Source organism: Amblyomma mixtum, chromosome 1 (assembly GCF_055824585.1).
Source record: "Amblyomma mixtum isolate Tamu chromosome 1, ASM5582458v1, whole genome shotgun sequence".
In the NCBI taxonomy this organism is placed as follows: Eukaryota; Metazoa; Arthropoda; class Arachnida; order Ixodida; family Ixodidae; genus Amblyomma; species Amblyomma mixtum.
Genome location: NC_143012.1, coordinates 315542479 through 315565941, shown reverse-complemented (window position 1 = coordinate 315565941; position 23463 = coordinate 315542479). Strand labels below are relative to the sequence as shown.

At 46.5% G+C, this 23463-nt stretch overlaps 1 protein-coding gene across 2 annotated transcripts in view; it reads left to right on the top strand.

Moving 5' to 3' along the window:
* Window positions 1-23463, top strand: part of GABA-B-R3 (gamma-aminobutyric acid type B receptor subunit 3) — a 186479-nt gene that overhangs the window by 123492 nt on the left and 39524 nt on the right. The window contains exons 3-7 of one of the 2 annotated variants that reach the window (XM_089567046.1): window positions 5351-5521; window positions 6981-7085; window positions 19991-20056; window positions 21007-21192; window positions 23241-23417. In XM_089567046.1, coding sequence (XP_089423172.1) covers window positions 5351-5521; window positions 6981-7085; window positions 19991-20056; window positions 21007-21192; window positions 23241-23417 — 705 coding nt within the window. The remainder of the gene's footprint in view (window positions 1-5350; window positions 5522-6980; window positions 7086-19990; window positions 20057-21006; window positions 21193-23240; window positions 23418-23463) is intronic. The other variant, XM_089567047.1, reaches the window with a different exon arrangement.

Below are 23463 nucleotides of genomic sequence, written 5' to 3'. Positions count from 1 at the left end.
CCTAAAGTGCTTAATTTTTTACTATTTCATTCTCGAGGTCGTCACCCCCTGTTTTAGAATGTTCTTAACCCCACATTTTCTTTAGACATGTCCTCTGTTTCCCCTGTTTAAAACGCATTTTTATTATTATTTTTATAGTACTAGCTGTAAATGCGAATGTTCCCAGGAAAAGCGTGTTTTCCGCCGTCGTCGTCATGGTAACAGTATTGTAGTAGCAGTCAAAAAGCTTCCTTGCCGCTGAATATGACCAGAACGCGGGGGGGGAGAAGGCAGGGGGCAGTGACCCTGCACGGGCATCCCGCATAGGCGGCATCTTTCTGTGCTCAATTATTGTCTCATGCCAGCTAACACTGATTTTCCACATTACCAGTTGTGCAATTTCCTTTCAATTCTTCAGAAACTTCTAAAATATCTTTAAAGCTCCAGTTCTCGGCAAATTGAGGCGGAAATTGTCAGGAAACAACGGCCAACGTTAGGCCAAACGTGAAGCCGAAATTATCCGAAAACTTCCAGAAATTTTCATCTGAGTGGCATCCAGCAGAAAAAGGTCAGCCCCTGCGGGAGTCGAACCACCGCCGGGGTGAACAGAACAGTCTCGTCTGCACATGGCTATCTTCGCAACCTCTAGCGCTGTGCGTTTTAACTAGCTGTATCTCGTGCTACTGCTTTAATTTGATGCATCCGCTATTTTTCATCTGTTTGTTGCCCGCTTCGAAATTCTAATGCCAATGGCGCGCTGTTCTGCTGAAAAAGAAGCGGCTGTTGGCAGTGGCTAATCCTCTAAAGAAGCCAGGGAGACCGTGCGTGCTGCCGGGGTCGAAGCCTAGAAGCAAGTTAAGATGGCTACCCGTCCAGCAGCCTGTTGACCTTTGCAATATCCGACTGCTGATACACTGTGTAAAGCGTCCTAGAACATGATACGCATGTCCTGCAATGCATCACATACTTACAGTTGCTCTCAGAGACGAGATAGTCTAGACATTTTTTTTTGTGTGTGTGTGTGTGCTGTGTTTTCTGTTGGCTTTCTCGCTCGCTGATATTAATTTGCGGTGTTCTTTTTTTTTTCTTTAGCGGAACTACCTATCGTTACGCATCGAGTAACCATGTATCATACTATCACTCGTGGGCAGAGAAAAACCGCTTGCTTAAAGAAGGCTACTGGGAAATGCAGAGTCTAGCAGCCGTTCGCTGCAGCGAGTTTTCTGTAAAACCGATGAGCCTGTCGACGACCTCTGATCGCTTCAGTTCCGTTTGTCGCAAAGCAAGTGAATCAAAATCGACTCAGTTCTTCGGCCGCGGAATGGCCAGTTCATTTCTTTGTGCGGTCAACGGTGCAATCATTTTCGAATCACCTCACGACCACCGAGAAGAAGGAAAGAGGGGGAGGGGAATGAAGGTGCGCTCGATACAGCGTTCGATCTCTTCAGACATGCAAGTAGGCAGGCCGGTCTCGAAAAGAAGTCTTTAATTAATTTCTGGCCAGCCGCTCTTCTTGGCTCTCGCATCAGTGAGCGCAACCTAAAGAAGGGGCCCGTTTGTCTTGTTCTCTTTTATGTTCTCTCGCTGTCGAGCAAAGAGAGCAGGTTAATAATCGAGACACTAGAGTATCATTATTTAAGTCTTCTCTTATCTGCCGCCAACGAGCCCATGAAAGCCTTACGTCAAACAGGTAACAAGCGTCTGGAGTTGAGCTGAGTTTCTGTCTTAATCTCTCTTTCTATCTTTTGTGTTTTAAAGGGACGAAGAACTAACTGTGGCCACTGTTTTTAGGCCCTCCGGGCCCTCAGCGAAAGCCAGGGAGCTGACACAGGTTCATGTTTCTGTGCTGAGGCGGAAAGGCGCTTGCATGCCGAAGGTGATCTTAAGACTCATTTAAAGAGAGACCCATGTTAGGCTGTCCTTACCAGAGAATAGCAAAGCGGGACAAAATCGATTTGCGAAATTACGGGCGGTGCTGAAGAAGCAACCCTCAGGTCGACAGAGCGCACATTTCGCGCTACTTTCTAGCGTTAGTGCATGTTAGGGCGTTCAGCCTAAGTGTCAACGTACACATGTGTTTTTTTTTTTCTCCTTTTTTTCTGAACAAAATTTCTCCATTGCCCGATGCACACTCCTAAAATGTTGGTGTTTATTTACACTTACAACACTGGTGCTCCTACAACGCCAAGCAAGACATTTGCATTGAGAGAGGGAGATGCCTAAACGCACTCTCTCTGGACTGTCGCAAACCGATTCCGCTGCCGCTTCTACCGTGTTACCACCAGGTGCACGAAAAATTCCAGCGAGCAATATTACGACACCCAGGGAGCTATTATTGCAAGAGGTCCCATGGCAGAAAAACTCTCCCAGGTGAAACGTATAAGCTGTCGGCTTATACGCATTTCTAAGAGCGTGGGGATGTTTGCCTTTTCGGCCGCGGGATACCGTCAGAATTACACTGACACCGAGCCACTCGAAAAATTCGTGACATTACCGCACCGCGCCGAAGGGCGGAGTCTTCTAATCATGCATATCGTATGTTCTTTTGCTAGGCCGATATTTAATCCTCTAACAGCCAGCGAATCACCTGTGATACAGAGTGTAAAAACATGAACGGCTTTCATTGCTCCTATTTATAAATGACATTATAGATGGCATACAGTCTTCCATAAAACTATTTGCGGATGACTGCGTTGTTTACAGGGAAATAAATTCACCATCAGATGTATCTATCCTGCAGAGCGACCTTGATAAAATAGTAAATTGGTGTCAGCGTTGGCAAATGAATGTGAATATTAGACAATGTAATCACGTCCATTTTTCAATTAAAAAGTTTGAACTTCCTACACAATACATTGTTGAAAACATAACCATAAAAAGCGTCTCAGAGTGCAAGTACATTGGTGTTTATTTTATGCAGACTTTTAAATGGAACACACACATACAGCAGTCAATATCTAAGGCAAGTAAAATGTTGTACTTTATTCGTAGAAATTTCAAATCAGCATCAAAAGATGTTAAAGAAACACTTTATTTCTTGCACGTCAGATCTATCCTCGATTATGCCTCCATTATTTGGGACCCATATCAGGCATACTTGATTGAAGCAATAGAAAAACTCCAAAATCAGGCTGCACGCTTCGTATCCAATAATTATAACCCCTTCCAAAGTATCACTGAGATAAAATCACTGCTGGGCTGGGAACCGTTAAACATCAGAAGAAAAAATTTGAGACTTAAATTCTTCCACCGCATCTTCTATAATCAAACAGGAATTGATAGCCGTAACTACCTTTTAGAACCAACTTACGTCTCGACTCGGCACGACCACTCCAAGAAGTTGCGCGAATACAATACTAACACAAACAGTTTTTCTAAATCATTCTTTCCACAAACTGTGAAAGACTGGAACTTGCTGCCGGAAGAGTGTGTTTCAGTCTTTGATAATCGCGATTTTTACTGTCGACTGTATTCCTGACAATCTAATCCTTTCCTACTATTGTTCAAGATTTCTGTTACCTTTAATAATGTTCACTTATTGTTTTGTTTTACTTTGATGTTAACTTCGCTTAATGTTCTTGTTGCTTTTTGTGTGAAAATGAATACGTTGTTTTGAAACTGTCTCCCCTGCGATAATGCCTTCGGGGCGACGCAGGTATTCTGTAAATAAATAAATAATCCTCAGGGCCCGAAAGCATTAGCAGTGCAGCAGGAAAAATATGAGCATAAATGAGGTGGAAACAAATGAAAGAAAAAAAACGCAGCAAGGAAAAATGTGTTCATGTCATCTCAAACATTGTTTATATTCATTTGTTCTCAGCACCTCTGCGAGTTTAAACCACTTTTCCCGGCAGGTAGTCGACTTTAGTGACTCTAATAGTTTTAAGGCTGCAGTATGTAATCACTATATATAAAATTTTCTGTTTTCTTTGAATCACTTTTCAGTAACTTGTTACTTACCGTTCCAAATGAAAATGAAAATTTTGATTTTCATTTTCACGAAATGTTGCTTTTACGTAGTCGTTTCTCGGCCCGAATTGACGTTCCGAGCTTCTGTAACTGATGATAACAGTAGAGACGCGCACTTTAATTCGAGTTTTTAAGCCGCCGTGGTGGCTCAATGGTTAAGGTGCTCGGCTGCTGACCTGAAATCCGAGGTTCAATCCAGGCCGCGGCTGTCTCATTTCAATGAAGGTGAAATGCTAGAGGCCTACGTACTGTGCAATGCCAGCTCACGTTAAAGAACTCAAGGCAGTCGCAATTATCCGCAGCCCTCCACTACGGCGTCCCTCATAGCGTGAGTCGCTTTGGGACATTAAACTTCATAAAACCAAACCGAAAGCGTGTTTTCCTCAATTTCTGCGCTCGCATCTGTGATATAACTATGTCTTATTTTTATTTTGTTTTGCCCTTTCCTCAGGAGATTAACTCCTGCTTGAGTGGCCTCGAACATTTTTTAGCGTGAAACTTTGGTTTCTCATGTTGCACGCATGGCTATACCTCTACGTTGGCAATGCCCTTTTGGTGTTTATACTTTCTGTGCATAGTTCCACTAGATTCCAAAACACTTGCCTCGTCGGCTGAGGGCATCCGGCTTGATGTTAGCCAGCTCACACGTCGCGTGCGTCCACTTGCGGCTAACGACAGCGCAAGGTCGCCTGGCCTTCAGCGCTGGCAAAACAAGTGGTGGCAATCTCCCACATATATCTACCAGGTTCTCCCAGCTGTCAAACCCCTATCCCCGCTATTTTATTATTTTTATTTTTTTTCTTACCCTGTATTTAGGAATTCTTTATTTTTATTTCTTTTTATAGAACCCTCAGGTCCCGATGGTACCACAGAGAAAAGTGGGAAGCAAACAAGGGAACGTAAACAGCGTATCAGGAAAAGCTGGGTTATAATGAAAAAAAAATATACAAAACAGCTCAGTGTCCAGTGTTGGGTGCTGCGCGCTAAAAACATCACTAATGAACACGACGCATAGCACAGCTCTGAATTGTACAATGTTGGCTGCAGCATCTCGGAAACTGGAAATACCCGTCGCTATTGCTTAGTGGCTATGGCGTCCGGCTTCTGGGCCCGAGGTCGCGGGATCGAAACCCGGCCGCGGCAACCACATTTCGATGGAATCTAAATGCAAACACGTCCGTGTGGTGTAGGATGTAGGTGCACGATGAAGAGTCACATGTGGTTAAAATTAACCTGACTCCTTCTACTAACAGCGTGTCGCATAGCCCCATGCCACGCGCCAGCTTCGAAACGTTAACCCTCACACACCATCACAAAACTGTGGGCATCATCGATGCTTACAATTTTGCATGAGTTTCAGTGGCTACAGTTTTAGATAAAAGCGTTCCCTTCTCGTGCGCAGATCTCGTTCGGCAGCCTGAGTTCGGTGCTGAGCGACCGCGCGGGCTTCCCGCTCTTCTTCCGCACCGTGGCGCCCGACTCGTCGCACAATCCGGCGCGGGTGGCGCTGCTGCGCCGCTTCCGCTGGGACGCCGTGGCCACCCTGCACGAGGACGACGAGCTCTACGCACTGGTGAGAAAAAAAAAAAAAAATATATATATATATATATATATATATATATATATATATATATATATATATATATATATATATATATATATATATATATATATATAGAAAGACTTTTCACGGTTCGCCAGAATATGATGACCACGTGATGATTCAGGGGAAGCGGAGAGAAGAAAATTGGAGGAGGTGCAAAGAGCTTGTCTTGAATGGGTAAAAGCTGAGCACACCACGCGAGCTTCGACTGAATTAGTGATTCTATATATGCTCGCGCATGGATCATATACAGGGACACTAGACTAAACTGCACGCGAGCGCCACGTAACGGCCGCTCCTGCTGGCGGGGCAGCCGAAGTGGGGACTGTCACCCGTGGTATACGTCACTTTATTCTTTAGAGAAACGTCACTTTGTTCTTATTTGTAATTAATAGCAGAGAAGAGACCACATGAAAAACTTTGCCCACTTGCTCGACATCAAACTTTGTGGTTAAAAAAAAAAGCATGGTTTAAGGACCGAACCCGAACATTGCCGGAACAAATGGAGCAGGACTCCTTTCAAGTATTCTAACTAGGATGACTTCTCCTCTAACCTAGTATTTATTGCTACACGGGAAGTACCGAAGTTAAGAGAGTCACATATACAGGCTACTTAGAGAACGGCAAATTACTGACCAATATAGCATAATAAAATACTGTGGCCACAGGCAGAGCACTCAAAGCCTAAAACACCTCTTCCTGGTTTACAAAACTACATAAAATGGAGGCAAAGATATAGACAAGACGTTAGCAACTAAAACATTCCACTGGAAACTCACTTTCGCTAGAAACCTCGTCAGCTCGAGAATCATGAGCTAAAACACACTTTCGAGAAAATTATTAGTTCAGCTTTGCTATGGTGGCTAGCAGTTCTAAAAGCGACGTCTGCGTGATCATTAACTCCACAAGGAGCTTGAGGATACTTTTTCTCAAATGTGAAGTTTCAGGGGAAAAAATCGATTATTGTTCCCTGGGGATGATCAGTTCTGCTCAATGTTTATCAGCCTACCTGCTTTGTGTCATTGGCAGTGTTTACTGAACAGTATGCATGTCTCACGTTAATTCAGTGCCCATCAGAGTGCCAATTTGGTGTGGCACATCTTTGGGGATCTGTTCATTCCTTTTACCTTATTACCTTTTTTTATTTTTGTGGCGATAACAGCCCGTACCTCGTTTCTCCATAGTGCGTTAGCGAGGCCTTCGTCTCGCACTAAAGGCTGAGCGAGACCAAGGGCCGACGTGTTTCGGAGGATCAGGCGAGTCGGCAGAGAATCCCATGCTTCCCTCAACACTTGTGTGTGTGTGTGCCGGCGTGCGCGCAAAAAAACACGTCGCCTCACACCTGTTTTCGGTGCCCGAAGACCCTCTTGCCGTGGTTCTTCTTCGCCTTCCACCCCCCTCCCTCACCCGAGCCTCCGCTGGTTCGCAGGCCATCAACGAGCTGCTGACTCAGCTGGAGGGCGCCAACATCGCCGTGGCGACCTCGGAGAGCGTCACACGCAACGATTTCCTCGAGCAAATACAGGAGCTGAAGGTAAACGCGGCCTACCTCCGTCTCCGCGCTCCTTGCGCTCCCAGTGTTGGCTCCCGTTTCCTTTTTCCCCCCTTCTCCCCCCCCTCCCCCTTTCCTCTACCTTAGTTCCTCGCCGACCGCCCCCTTCGTCAGGCGCGAACCTACGGTCCCAACCCGGCGGCACTTCCTTCGTTTACAAAGCTTTGCCGCTGGCGCCTACTTCTCTCCTCCTCCTCTCTCTTTCTCTCCACCCGCTGCTCCGCGGAACCACCAACCGAGAGAGTGCGAGCAGGCCTACTCCGCTCTGTTCCTAAACACTACCTGCATAGCGTGAGCCGGATGATTTTCCGCTGCAGAAAATCGTTAACGTGTGACAAACGTGTTGCCGGACTAACTTAGTTCACGATGCTTTGGAAACTAGCGCAAAGCGCGTCTCCGACTGACTGTCGTGAAACCAGTAGGATGTAGCGCTATCTTCAACTAATTTATGTGCTAGACATATATACTACAGTGTAGCGTTTCTTCGGCGCATGCGTAGTGTGGCACAGAAAAGAAAAGTTCAGAGGAGCGGAACGAGAACGAAGAAAACGCCAGAAGAGTGAGCTATGGTATAACATGCTACGAAGCAATTTGTGCTCGCTATTTATTCACAGAAAAACGACTTTTTGATCAATATATCATGCTCTTCCTATCATACTTTTCGTATCCAAAGAAAAGCTTTTCACATTTTGACAGCTTCTCAGTTTATGCAGAACATTTTCACATCACATCACTTTATTACCTTCAAGACGGCCACTTTTGGCGGTATCACATAAGGAGTGCATACAGGAATAAACATGAACTTATGTAAAATATTATTTATTAAATATGGGTGTTATATGTTTTAAAATATTATCGATTAAATATGGGTATTATACAATTATAAAATATGGATGGGTAGGTGAAAGCAGCGACGTCATGTGGAAGGCTGGTATCGAGTGTGGCTTAGTGAGGGTAGAAATGATGAACCAGACGTTGTAGTATGACAACGTTAACAAATGTTAACAAATGTGGCATACTGGTATTACCTCCAGACACGCCTTTGCACATTACATTAGCCCATCACTCTAATCTGATTCCACAAGTGGAATCTGTTACATATCTAGGTGTTACTTACCATCCAACCTTATATTGGAGCCTTCATATAAAGAACAACGTGCGTAAAGGAGAACGCGCTCTAGGCCGGCTGACACGAATCGCCAAAAAAAGGTTTGGGATGCGCCGCGACACATTATTGTTACTATACAAAGCTTATGTAAGACCTATACTTGAATTCGGCTGCATTTTGTTCTCTGGTAGCGCAAACTACAAGGTTCAACCCTTAATCTTACTGGAAAGGCGTGCTGTACGTCTCTGCCTTGGTCTCCCAAAATCAGTTTCAAACGCCCTGCTTTATCTCGAAGCCAGTATGCCCGATTTAATTTCCCGCTTTCAAAAACTCACGGTGCGAACTTTCCTCAGGTCGTTGGACCCGATGACTAATGTCAGTACTCCTATTTTTGTGTCTCAGCAGGCCTTATTTTTTTACCATCAATGGCCACGATATCAAATGCCACAAATTACCTTAACGCAGAAACCTTTATCACCGATTGGTGTTGATCTCAGTTCTTTGCAGTGAGTTGACGACACGCCGGCAGCAGTGGAATTAAATTTTGACCACAACTTCCCATCTCATGCGAAACACATGCCCACAAACATTTTAAACGGCATTCTTTCTGGTCATATAGCGGAATTCCCCCATCGTGTGGTGCTTTCTACTGATGCCTCCGTCAGCTGCCAAAAAGCTGCAGTTGGCATCTTTTCGCAGGATTTGGCATGAAGCTATTCTGTTTGCATCCCAGATTATATCCCTATATTCTTTGCGGAATTTTTGGCTCTTGGAATGGCCCTGCACAAAATTCCGTGTCATGTATCTCACGTTATCATCCTGGTTTATTGTTTGTCAGTGTTAGTCTCCCTTGAAACTTCCCAAAAAGATTTTTTGTGCCGCTTCCAGCGATTTTTTGTCCCGTCCACTTTAAAGGAGGTCCGTTTTGTCTGGGTTCCTGGTCATGCAGGCATTCATTCCAACGAGGTGGCTGATTATTTAGCAAGGTCAGCTCTTGACGGGCCAGTAACGTATCCCGTCCCGAATTTCAGTCTGCTGGCCATCTCCAGGTTTCAGCGGTTCCAACACATATCAGCCAGGTTACGCGATCCCTTACTAAATACTACTGATTATCAGCACTTAGCGTATAAATGGAACGCCCGTTCGTGTAAAACCAGGCAGTGTGAGGTATCAATGACGCGAGTGAGGTGCAGGATTCCCAGTTTAATTAAATTTATACCTATGCAGATGTGAGTGGTCTCCGACAAACCTATGTGACTCATGCCGGGACACTGAATCTGTGGACCATTTCCTGCTCTACTGTCCAAAATTCGCACTTCAGAGAAAGATTTACCTGGAGGTCCCTCTCTCCAGGTTAGGGCTCCCGTTATCTCTGCCAGTGTTGTTATCGTTCGCAGCGAGCGCCAAAGGATTTGCATTGGGTTCAATTTGTGGGAATCTCCATGATTACATAATTGCAACTGGTAGGTTGATTTGCTAACTCCTTTAAAAGTCTCGGAGTTTTTTTTTATATTATTATTATTTTCGCCAAAATGTTCTTTGTTACTTCACTTCAAATATTCTTCTGTCGTTTTTTATGAATACATTTTTCAAAATTCACGTTTGGCTCCGATATTTTATCGTAATCCTATGAAAATTCCCTTATGTATACCACTATACCTTGGCCAATCCCCCCACGTGGGTATGTGCCATTATAAAGAGGTGTAGAAGAAGAAGAACGTGAACGGGCAACTTGCAGGCGATGGCCAATGCGGGGTGAAAAGCGTGCCTGAGTGATGATGTAGGGTGGATGACGAAGTTATCTGTCAAAAATTTACGAAAAAGCACATTCCGGCGATTCAACGACGACAGGGAAGGTTTGTTAGGCAGATCAAATACTGACATTGTATGAACACGAATGAATGAATCTAGTGGCTCGATTCTGCAGTTATTCAAGTGACTTTATCTGACAGATTTAATTAGGGCTGTAGATGGGGGACGCCTATTGCGTATTCTAGTTTTGTTCGAACAAGGGTCTTGCATGCAAGAAGTTCTGCATTATTCAAGGCGTGGCGCAAATGACGTTTAAAAAAAAAAAAAGCCGGGATTCTGTTTGCTGATGGGATCATGTTAGTTTTATGCGCGTTCCAGGTTAGATCAGTGCAAAAAGTTGCTCCCAGCTATTTATAAAAGTTTGTTGACACTACCGGGACGCCTGAGATAACGTGCATGAATAAAAAAGAGTTACGTACGCGGTGAAATGACGCGAGCTTATCTGCATTTATCGGGTGCAATGAGCCGTTGGCTACACTAGTCTTGTAAGCAGGTTAGACGGCCGTCCTGTGGGTTAGTAAATGCGCCGTAGAGAACGCAGCCATCGACAGACATACGGATGTTAGACGAAACATGTGTCGGTAAGGCGTTGATGTATATCAAGAACAAAAGGGACCAAGCAATGACCCTTGACAGACGCCTGATGTTACTAGGAGGGAATTAGAGGCTTGGTTCTTACCTTAAAACAATAACATATAATAATAACACTGCACCTCCTTTGTGACGACAGCTAGCCCTTCCTGGCTGCAGCCTTCAATGGGGACAGCCGAACAAAATGGAGCAAAACCCAGTAGGTGGCTTTCGCCACTGTCGACATCGCTCCTCAGAAATCTCCATGAAGGTAGCCGGTTTATGGGAACCATAACTGCCTCACGAGGGCAAATAAGGCAGTCAGATATCGCGTAACGGTAGATATAAGAGTCACAAAGAAAAACAAAAAGGACAAACGACGAGATAATGGTGGGCAAGCGACAAATCGCAGTCACATACGGTCGAAAAACACATCCAATTTTCTGCCACCCCAACAAATTTTCTGTGTTCTTTTTAGCCATAACTTGTAGTAGCAAATTTTTGTAGCAACAACAAAATTTTGTGTAGTTACTACAGAAAAATACTACAGAACTACAGATACAAGAAGTACTACAGAAAAAACTATGGTCCTAAAGAAAATATTACAAAACAACATACAGATCTTTCGTTGTGACAACGCAACAAAATATTTTGTCGTATTTTTGGCACGGTTCTGTATTTTTTTTTCTTTTTTGAGAGGAACGGGGGGGGGGGGGGGGGGGGCTAGGAAGCGCCAGAGAATGTACGCTTACATACTTTTCTTCGTCCCCCCAACCAGTCACGTCTTCTTACAATAATCTTCTCTCACCAAACAGCCGTGGTAGTTATGGTCGTGCTTCGAGGAGAATCTGGTTTTCGAAAATCAACTCGGAGCAGCCAGTATACGTATGTACGCTGCGTCAGCTTTATGCTGCACCGCACAGACTGTTGGCGTGAGCTGCTTAAAAGATATATTGGAGTACACAAAACCCGTGAGTCGAGTTATACGTTAAAATTGTCCGCGTTGCTTCATCTTATATTCGGCGGAGAAAAGATCGAGACAGAGAATAAAGAAAACGTTTATTCGGCCCTTTTCCTCGGTGAGCGCTACAAGTGAACCAGACTTTGCTCCACAGAAATGGAGGTTGAAAGCAAATCCTGTCACGCTCCCCCGTCATACGACTCGGCCCGAACATATATAGACCCACCCATGCCTCTCTGAATGTTGAGTTGCTGGGCGAATATGGCGGGCGACTCGTCCTCTGTTTGCGATGACGAGAAAGAAAGAAAATGAAAACTAAACTAAAACTTGCCCCGCAGGCATGGAGTGAGTGCCTCTTGACTTAGGCGAATAAACGAAGAAATGAAAAGTGATTTAACGCGCGTTTCGCGGACGCTGCGTTTCTTGCGTTGTTGGACAAGAACTGTGGCGACCACTGTGTTCGTCTATATAGCCCTGCCTCTTGAGAACGCAGCTCGAAGCGTGTGGAAAGCAGTAAGAATGCGCACACTCCATCCCATTTTATTTTCTCATTCACCGCCTGGATGTGAATGAAGAAGCCCGAGGACGTTTTCGCGGCACTTTTGCGCTTGCGTGGACGCGTGGAGCTACAGGGAGTGACTGCTTCCCTTCGTGCACTATTGACGAAGAGGAAGCGCTGACTTCCGCAGTGCGAGGGCGAGGGAAGAGGGACGGAGGAAAAGAATGAAGGAAAAAGAAGTGTACATAGGAAAACAAGCGCGATAAGAGCGCGAATGCTTTGACGGAGACGTCTTTCAAAGGCGCCCCAGGAAATGAATATCCGCGGACGGCGGCGACGCGCTGGCATGGTTGCTCCGTGCACCGGATGCGCACCCAGCGTGCCCGTTGCGCTGTTTTTGCGTTCCCGCCGCGTTCGAGGATTTTTCAAACACCGTGCTCGGCATGCTTTTGCGGCTATGCAAGGAAAACACTGTGGGGCAGGAGGCTAATACATGCACCACGGCTCTCATTGTGTTTTACGTGTGTTCGACCCTTTCTTTTTCTTTACAACTCTATCACCTTTTCTTACAAAACTGAGATAACAGGCCGCTCTGTTTTGAGTAGTGTGGTCACGTTCTGTGAGCGCAGCTGATGGAACAATGTTTAATCATTTATGGGTTATTTAGCGAGAACTCCGCATCAAATCTGAAAAGCCCAGACGATGATTTTGCTGTCGTGCGCGTTGCCCCACAGCCACCAACGTCGTCATGCACTCGCATTAGCCAATGAGAGGAGGCTACAATGACGTCACCCCACTACTCTTCTCCGCAGCGCTTCATCTCGTCTCCCTTCACAGTCGCGTTTTCGGAACCTCGATGGAGCTGCTTCCACTCGGGGCCGATGTAGTTGTCCTCCTCTGTGATGTTGGTCGCATTTATTTAAAAATATCCTCCTAACCAGAGGAGGATCCGGAGTGCGACACTCCATCGGCCCGGGCCATTTTAATAAAAGGAGCCGACCTAAAGCAAAGTAGAGAAAGAGAGTGGGCCGAAGTAAGGATAAAGGAAGAGAGGGTGCCAGACTTTGTGTCCACTTCCAACCACACAGGCTGCGATCGCATCAAGGTTTGGCGCAAAATGCGCGCTGCTGCAGAACGAGTTTTGTTGCCCCTGCGCCACGGGTCGCCCTAAGTTGCTGTTTCGACCGGCGATATCTTAGTACAGACTTTTGCACGCTAACTCATTTCTGCAGAGTAAGCAACGATACACAGCTGTACATTTTTCTCCAATACTTCCAACATTTTCGAAGGGCTACAAGACCCCCTGTACGCAAAGGTCTAAGCGGTTGCCGTGCCTTGCTCCAAGAATAAAGCTATGCTTCTGGATTCCTTGGTAGTTTTGAAGACGGCCCTAAGTATTTAATGAGCAAAGCGTCTAGACGGACAAAGCGGGAGGAGCTCCACCGCAAGGCATTCAGACTGTTAGGACCACACGCTGCGTGAGCGCTTTTCAGAAGTACTGCACGTTGATACTCGTGTGCAAATCGCACGTTGCCTATTACGTTACCAGGCGTACTGACGTCTCCCTCTCATAAACTTTCGCCTCACCGCTTCCACATTTACTCCGGTAACACATGACGCAGAAATGGTAAGGCCGATATGGCTCGTTGGACTATTCCTTCCTGTCAGACACTTCGCGACAGAAATCATGCCCGTTCTTTCTTTTTTTCAAATCCATCTTTCTCTAGACAACATGTGGGTAGTTTAAATGCACAGGCCCTCCACACGCGTGCGTTGAGAGGAGAATAAGATGCCGCAACGGCCAGGCCACGCGGTGACGAAAGAGCAGGCAGGGTCAGTGCGGCGGCTACCGGAGCTCAGCTCCATTCGCGATGGCAAGCACACGCCAGCGACGAAGCAAGGACTGGAGAGAGCAACTCCAAGAACGGCGCGACTGGATCGGGCGGGTGGTGGTTCGCGTCGCGGAGTAAGAGACGGCGTTGGGGATAAAATGAATCCTCTTCTGTACCTTCTCAAATCTGTTAGCGGGAAAGGGGCGAATGAAGGGGGGGGGGGGGGGGGGGGGGGGTCACGTCAGTGAATCCTGTTGTATATTTCCCAATTCCGAACGGGCAGGGGTCACGTCTGCCGCTAGATACGTGCCTGATGCCATGTACCACGAAGCTCCAAGCGGAGTTCCAACTGTGCGCTTTTCTTTTGTTTCTTTTTTTTTCGATGTCTGGAATAGTAATCCGAGACCACCCCTTTTGCTGGCTTCTTTTTAGACAATGAAGACGGTTCGATCTGGAGTACGGATTAAAATCGAAGGCCTCCTTCTCTCCCGGACGGTAACATAGTGAGAGGTAGAAGGAAGCCCTGGTGGTTGAGGTTTAGCTTAGAGATCACCTGTGAAAGCACACGCCTCTGAAGTGAAAGTAACAGCACAATGGCGAAATTGAATTGAGACAAAATTGGAGAGGGTGGGAGGGAATATAGGCTAGAACCGTGCAAAAAAAAAACGCGCACATAGGTCTGAACCATCGTGCCACCTGTAGAGTTCGGACCAGTGCCTTTTCGGTCCATGCGCAAATACATTCCATAGCTGTCGTGGTCAGCGCCATCCGCATCCTAGCGGGATTAACCCTTTTCCAAAACTATCAAAATGCATTTTGTAAATTTTCTATATGCTGTCTCAGTCAGCCAGATTGCGCGCCATGCATGTCAGAATTAACCGTGGCGGTGCCTGTACACGGTTATACACGGTCGGCTACGTGATGAATGGTACTCTTGGCAGTGTGAACTTTACATGAGCACTACGTAAAAAATACACAGATCACCGATCCTACTTTAACCCCACCGTTTCTCTTTGTACAATGTCAATTTCCTGTCTCCGTCGTGACGCGTATCCAACTGCGCAGTTCTCTCATAAAAAGCATGTCAATCACGTTACTGCAATGTGTTGAGAGTTCTTTGCTCATATGCTTTCCAGACAAAACTAAGCTCTATCATAAGCCAAGTAGCTGCTCACGGCTTCGGTGCGACTCATGGGTCGTTAAGAATATAGCGGAATTATACGTTGCGGTTTAAGCCCCGGCCCGCGCTGTCACACCGCAGGGCGGCTTATTATGCTTGGCGGCGCCTATTAGCCTACATCTACGGTCGTAGCACTATCGTAATGAACTCCAACATCAAGTTCTTTGCTTAGCCGAAAAACGCGCAGAACGAGAACAGGAGGTTCTGCGAGACGCAACACTAGAGGGCTATAGTTGCCCTGTCCGAACAATTGAACAAGATATACAAACAGCCAAACTCTCTTCTTTAGTTAAATCAGGCATCGTCAACGCCGAAAGTTATGTTTGTTTTGTATATTGTGAGCAAAATTGATAGAAATAGTGTTTTGCTATTTAGAATACAAAGAAAAAAAAATCAATTAAGAAAACAACATAGCTTTTGGTTGGAACTGAACACGAGGCCTTCACGTCTCGGCAGTTCTAAACGTATTACGCCTTTCGCAGTTTCCTTACCGCATTCATTGTCTGTACACTAGTAATGATCCCGCCATCATTGCGTGTAATGACTGCCGGCTCTTTTTGTTTGCGTCACCTAAAGTACGCTCAACGTTGCAGAAGGTTACATTAATGAATGTGGCCTTTTTTCTTATTATTTTCCTTTCCAAGCAACCGTTTCTTACATCCCCATTCAAATAAGCATACGTTAATTGCGACATTTCGGTCCCCGCACCTCTTAATATCGTTTTTTTTTCTTCTTCTTCACGGTCGTTAAGTGGATGAAGCTTTTTTCCCCTGTAACGTAAAGCTAAATAACAAGCCCGTGTCATTTGCTTGATCGGCTTCAAGTTGTTCTTTGTTTCCCATTTTCTTCGCAGCAACATTAAAATAAAGAAATTAGAAATAAAGTTGTTTCCTTCTCCTTTTTTTTTTTTTTTGCATGTCGTCTCATTCCGTAGTTTGTTCTGCTCTCAAAACCACCGCTTCTTAAGCGCTTTCTATGGACGTTTCCCAAGAAGTTCCATGTAAATGAACGTCTGCAATTCCGACAAAAGGAAAAAAAAAATCGACCGAATCGTCCCGACATGTTTCGTTATATCTGTACGTTCGTTATATCTCGCGCCAGCAGGGTAGCCGTTGTTTCAGCTACAGGAGCCGACCGTAGGAGGAAAAGCACAGAGGTGCAAAGAGGCGCGCATTCGACCGATGCGAGTTAAATCACGGCAAGCTTTGTGTTAGCTAGGCCTAAACATATGCGGTGCTCGGCCAGGCAGAGCGTTGTAGGGGACGCAAGGAAGCAAAATAAAGTATGAAGGAACAAATTAAACCTGCAAACACTAATAAATTGAACTGCATACAGCCGAACGTCATGCACATCTGCCTTCAGTGCTCTCCTCCTGCTTAGGGTTTGTCGAGCAGCAAGCCTATTTGTACAATGCATTCAAACACAACGTAGCTGCTTTAACTTTTTTCCTTGTTGCTTCCCTTGCCTCTTAGACATTTCGTCCATCGACACGTGGCAATTAATGAACAGGCAGCATTGTTTGCAGGGCCCTGTCAATCGCATTTAGTTTTTCGCGGCGCCGCATTTTGTTCATTTTTATTTCTTCTTTAACTTTTCTTTGCGTCGCTGAACTTCCTTTCTTCTTTGGACGTTTGGCACTGTGCCTCTCAGAAGGTTAGCAGTTGACTTTGTAGCCCGTGGGCATCGCCTTTAGTTTTAGCTTCTCGCATCTACAGGCGCAGTGCAGTTGACGAGCGAAGTTTGTCGGCTTGTTTGCCAAGAGCACTCGCTCTGTGTACCTTACTTAAGAAGTCCTGACGGCTGCGCTGGTCACCCCAGATTTTGCGCTCCCTGCATCGCCACGCTGCCGGTGTTTGCGAGTTTTTCTGCGCCATTGTCATTCCTCGTCTTGTTGCTCGGCGCTACTAGCGTTCATCTTGGATTTTCCGTCCAAGTCCAGTTCGGTGAAAGAAGTGAAGATGGTGCAGCTTCTGTTCTGTCGCTCATGCTTGCGATTCGCAACTTATGCATTACTACAGAGACTACGCCAAAAATAAGTGCGCGATAGTCTTCAGAGCGATGCCGGAGAAGCCTTCTTCTATCTCTCGCCATGGGAAAAAATGGCCGTCTCTTGAGAGTTCTCGGTAAATTTTTTTATCCGAGAACCAGGAGGCTTAAAGTTTGTTTCAATATATAAAAATTAATCGTAGTAAACACGCTTGTCGGTAATATAACTTTCAGTAAAGCGTTTCATGTCTTATTACTAAATTTTATTGTTGAAATCAAGGTTTCTAGGTAAACGTTGAACAGTACTTGCAAAGATGTACTTGTATCGAAAAAAAAAAACTTAAGAAACTTCGAAATGTACAAAATGCCTGCCCATTCAATAAGAAAACTTCAGATTAAGTCCGAGTTCTAGCTCCTACAGTTATTCGGCTAGAAAGCAATAGATTTAAGCCCTACAGTTTAGAAAGCCATTGGGCAAAACAGTCGGGCGAAACCTTCGCTGCGCAGGCGGCGTCAAATCGCGCCAAAACGGTGCGGAATATTTACAGATGAGACAAATAACATCGTTAGCGCCAATATCTTTTTCGGAACGGCCTCTGAGTCGATCAAAACGGGCCCAGATAAGAAACTAACCAAGACGCTGCTATCGGTGTTCTGGGCAGGTACCTCTAGTCTTTTTCGTCCTCTGAACTAAAGTCAGATGATGAGAGAGCATGCTCAGAGTCACTGCTACCTCGATAGTCGAACAATCGACCGTAGTCTCTGCTGAATGGTGAGATTTTCTGCGTTTCAGAGAGCGTTCCACGCTGGTGGAGGCGGTGATACGCAAATTCTACGTTCCGCTGTTTTTAGAAGCGTTAAAGACATCGATGCCACGGGCAACAAATACAAGTTAAAAAACTTTAAAAATTCAAATGTAGTTTCTAGCTTTAAGGCGCATGCCGCAGCATGCTCAAGTACGGAGCGGAAGAGTTTGAAATCGGAGTTTCGCATCCTTCATTAGCAGGCTAACGACGGTCAATGGGCGCAGTAGGGAAAACATTGCAGAAAAAAAATTCAGGCAGAGACATCTAAGACTGCTTACGCGAGGGAATGCGAAAACATGTCATGGAAGCAAGACGTAGACGTTTGGTTGCGGTTTGCGAAATGAGTTTATTTCAGGCGATGAGTATTTCTTTTTTTTTTTTCGAATTATGACACCACCCACACACACGAGCGTATGACACCACCCGGAAAGCTGTACGACAAACGGTTGCTTCACAATTTCGGTACGAACGTTGTCGTGAAAACTGGCGCCACATTGTGGTCGGTCAGTGGGGGGATATAAGAAGAGCAACATCTAGAGGATTGTCTGAAGTGGCGTTGCTCGGCTTGCTGTGTGCGTCAGACAGCCGGTTGATGACGTCACCTTACCTTTCTTATCATCGCTGAGATTTTCTGTACCATCTGCGAGCACACACACCGCCGGTTTTTCTCGTTTGGAGACTAGTAATGGTTTGGTTTGGTTTATTGGGGTTTAACGTCCCAAAGCGACTGAGGCTATGAGAGACGCCGTAGTGAAGGGCTCCGGAAATTTCGACCACCTAGGGTTCTTTAACGTGCACTGACATCGCACAACACACGGGCCTCTAGAATTTCGCCTTCAAGAAATTCAGCCGCCGCGGCCGGGATCGAACCCGCGTCGTTCGGGTCAGCAGCCGAGCGCCGTAGCCACTGAGCCACCGCGGCGGGGTAGACTAGTAATGCTTTCGCGCTGAAACGGCAAAGTATTCCCCTTAGTTCAATCAGTCATAAGGCAGCACAGAGTGTTCGTAATTGGGTTGTTGAGCGTACGTAAAATACCTGCGTATGTGTTTCAGCGAAAGACTTCGTAAGAACTTATATTCCTTTCGGTGTTTCTATACCAGCGATATTTTCATTTCACTGCTGTTTTAATACAAAAGCATTACTAGTCCCATTACTAGAAAAGCCGGCGGCGTGTGCACGTTAGTGTGTGTGCTCGCAGGTGGTACTGAAAATTTCAGCAATGACAAGAAAGGTAAGGTGACGTCATCAAGCGGCCGTATGACGCCCACAGCAAGCCCAGTACCGAGACACAAGAAAGAAGATCTATCTGCGAAGGCTTCGCTGAAAAGTTGTGTATCTTTGGTCTGCAGTCGTACAGACTACTCTCGAGTGGGTGTTAATTACAGTCATCCCTTAAAAACAGACAGTCATGGCAGCAATCCTCTCCGACTTCACATTCCGCCTGTTCCTTTCATGCGTCAACTCTCGCGCGTTGTGGTCTTCTTTCCTTTCCGCACGCATTCCTGAATGTATTGTGTATAATTGTCCTCCGTTTACCTCGTCACTTTGTAAGTGCTTTATTTCTTCTGAGTAACTGTCTTCCGGTGTCGCCATTTGACCCTTTTTTGGTTGTAAGGACGTTGCTCTCTCTTGGGTCTCTACAGCGCTCTTTCTATCTGTAATCTATAGGAATGGAATCGACTGATTCCACTTTCTTAACGACAAAGGTTTAAATTGGGCCAATTGTCAGCAATCCTCGACGAAAGCGAAGGCATAGGCCATTGATTGTGTATGTTTAAAGGTTTGAAGGAAAGTCCTCCATTTAATGTAGTGGCAAGAAGGAGGTAAGAGGGACGGGCGCAAAGAATCACGAGCCTGAAATTCTAAAAGGGCGAAACACTCACACTAACAGACAGTTCGTTTCTATTTACCATTTTTCCTATTCGATTATTAGGGCCTTATTTCCAAGCATTGTCATCGGAATTTAACGCAGATTATATGCATCTTTCCCGCTTACTAATGCCTTATCAAAAAGCAAACTTGCAAGCTGGATCTATCTACTGCAAAATCCGTTTGTCGCAATACAATGTTCAACGGAAAAGTCAATGTCGGAATAATACGCATCTGACGCACGAACATTGGTGTCGTTTCAGAACAGGGACAGCCGGATCATCATCGGAAGCTTCTCCAGACACATGGCGCGCAAGATATTCTGCGAGGTAAGTTCTCGCTGCAGACAGCGAGTAACAGAGGAGCCGCGTAATAAATAAACCAGGCGTAGAATAAGTCAACCACTGTTTACTGTGTGACGAGATGGCGGCCAAAAATAGAACAGCCTTAGCTTATTTTGCTTGAAGTTCTTAGCACCGCCATCGCACTTCACTCCTTTCTGTAGTGTCTAGCTGTCAGCTCACGCCGACAGGACAAAGCGAAAAGGAGAAAGACTTGGCTACAGGGAAACAAGAGCAGAAATTAGTGCCGCTGAAGGAGTGGCAAAGGAAAAAAGTTGGTACATTTAGTTTAGGTGGGTGGGCTTATTACTGGGGATAAAATACAAAAACTGTCAGCAGAATCTAGTCGGAGACAGTACTCGGTCTGGTTGGTGCGGTGGCTCCCGACGTCTGCGCGTAAGCAGACACCAGAAGCCTTAAAATTTGTTGTATCGTGCGCCGACTAATCTAGGGAAAACGCTGCAGCTCGATATCCTGCTCAGATCTCTCAATCTGACAACAGATTTCCTCAAAACGAGTTCTCTGAATCGTGCTTGCTCGCACCAGCCCGAAGCCTCTCTGTGCGGATTAAAATATGTCGACATTGTACGTTGACTACTTGTCGGTTCAAAAGACAGGAGACACGCGTACACTTACTACCTTTCCTTTACTAATACCTGTTTTACTCATACCGGCGCTCACACTGTCACTCTAACATCGCACGGTTTTCAAGCTACCTTTTCTGTACCGCGAGAGAAAATTTCCTTTCTTCTTGAAACTTTTTTTCTTTTTCTTTGAAACTGTAACTCCTCATAGTAAGATATTTTGTTCTCAAATAAACAATTAATTAGTCGATCGATCAATCAATCAATCAATCAGTCGATAGTGCAGTCTATGGTCGATCAAGCAAACAGTGTCCTGTGCACTGCTTCGCCTTTTTTCTTCGTTGCCGGTGGCAGGTGTACAAGCTGGGCATGTATGGCGCCGACTTCCAGTGGATCGTACAAGGAGGGCTGGGCGAGTGGTGGCTCGACCCGTCGGGCACCAACTGCTCCGCCTCCCAACTACGCACCGCCGCCAACAACATCATCACGGTGGCCGCCTACACGGGACGCCTGGCGAACCGCACCAGCGTGTCCGGCATGGTACGCATGCATGCCCGATAAACGATATCGGCATCGAGCCTCCAGCCCGCCGCGTGATGAATGCGTTGGGATTAACGTGATTATGCGCACCCTCTATCGTTACAGCGAACAACGCGGGCGCGAGGGGGTCGGCGGGCCGTCTAGCCCAATTATCCTAAGAACGCTGCTGGCGATAAGAGGTAAAGGTGGAGCGTGTCAAACGCCTTCTTTGTGCTCCACCGGGGCGTATAAAGATGAATGCGTAGGAAAGGCGAGGATGAGAGCAATGCACCCGCGTGATAATTGGGATGAAGGAACATATGAGAGCTCAAAAGTTCATTGACAGCAACCTCACATAGAGATCTGTTAGCTTAACAGTTACAAAATCGCTAATCGAAATCCAGGTGCGACCTGCGGCCAGTTTCTCCCGACGACAGCGATGACGTCGAGGCCATATCGTTGTCAGCGGATGGTTTGATAGGATGGCGTTCGGCCAAAATACAAATTAGAAACCAACAAAAAAAAATGGACAATGTTGAGATGATCTGGTGTGATGAACTTCGTAGGCAGAATGCGCTTTTAGGATGACGCTCTTCTAGTTGATGTTTTTCCTGCATCTTATTGCCTGAAAGTTGCGCCAATTGATTTCGCTCTACTTTTGCAGTCATTTAGGGCACACTAAGCTTCTTTATTATTCTTTTACTTTTGTTAAAATGTACAAATTTCGCCTTGGTGCGCCGGGTTGGATCAGCCGATGACGCACGCTGGCTTTCGGGCCGCTTTCCCGCTTTCCCGCTCTCACCACTCTCCGCTCGCTTGGGCGTCACTGCACCAGCCTCTCCCTACCCCTGTCATCGGGTGGGGACGGGGGGGGTATTCTACAGACGTCGAAGGCATTTTGGCCTAATGGCTTGCATACTGCTTACGCAAAAAAAAACAACAAAAGAAAGGCAAACGGTTAGACAATTAGCAGACGGACGGACAGTGGGTTACTGGCACCACGCTCAAACATGCATGTTTTCCCCCAATAGCCATATTCTCAAGAGCAATTCAGCAGTTGCCACAGGTGGCATGACAGTTATCTAGCCTGTGGGTGTTGGACAAATGAGAGTGCCAGATCTTGATGAATGGCTCTACGAAGAGTTTCATGGCTATAGTGTATACGTGGTCACAGACGCATGCAGTCGAGTGGCAGGTAATAACTGCGCGGCATTCTGGCACAAAACTTCCGTCGTTCGCAGCAACGGCGCCGAAGCGAACGACAGTGTTGACCAGTGAAAGCATGTTAGTCTCTTTTTTTTTTTCCCCCAAGTCCATATCTCTGTTTTTCGTGTTCAGATAAATTCGAAATGGCAAATGCTGAAAAAAATAAATAAATAACGCTGTCTTACGGAGAACTAAGTTTAGGACGTTTTGAGCGTCTGCGGAGATGAATTTCCGCGATCCGAGGATTCACCCGTGCGGGGAAGTTCCCACAAGCTTTGAAACTGTCCCGACTAAAGCATTAAGCGATCTCGACTCTGTGCGTAAGTGGTCATTTCGTGTGCGGTCTTCGGTACGAATCTGAGCCCAAAGGAGACGGAGAAGGAGCGGGAGTCCGGAAACGTAGCTGCGTTCTAAAAGGCCTAACGAGCACTTCTAGCTGTTATACGACGACTGCTGTCTGGGAGGACGAAGCCGGCCACCGCACGCAAACGTCCGTAAGCCCGCCGATATACGGTCGCTGCGTGCAGCTACAGCCAATTTACGCGTCGGCTGCGGAGCAAGGGGGCAGGCATCGTCCATCGATCCTGGCGGTCACTGCTTCTAGGCCAGCCACGTATAGCATTGGCCTTGTTTTGTGGCGGGGGTGTGTGCATGAATGCGCGAGCATCAAGTGCCGGCGGGGCGAGAAGATGTGGGGAGGCCGTGGCAGCAATCGCTGGCGGTACGGCCACGCACGGGCAAAGCAACGGAGAGGGAAGCAAGAAAGGGACGGCGATTAAGGGGGAGCGAATTATTCCGCTGGGGGGCATCCATTGCAGTGCATGCGAGCGCGTCGCTAATTGCGTGTCGTTAATCGGGCGCAGCAAATGGACGCCTTCCGGCGGGAATTGGACGCCGAACTGGAGGCCGAACTGCGGTCCAGCCGGGAACCGCCGCTGCCCCCCGGAGCCGCCGGGTACAGCGGCCATGTGGCGCAGGCCTACGACGCCGTGTGGACAGCGGCGCTAGCGCTGCGCTCCGCCGAGCTGCTCTGGAGGAGGGTGAGGAGCGTGTCGTGTCGTGTCGTGTCATATCGTGTCGTGTCGT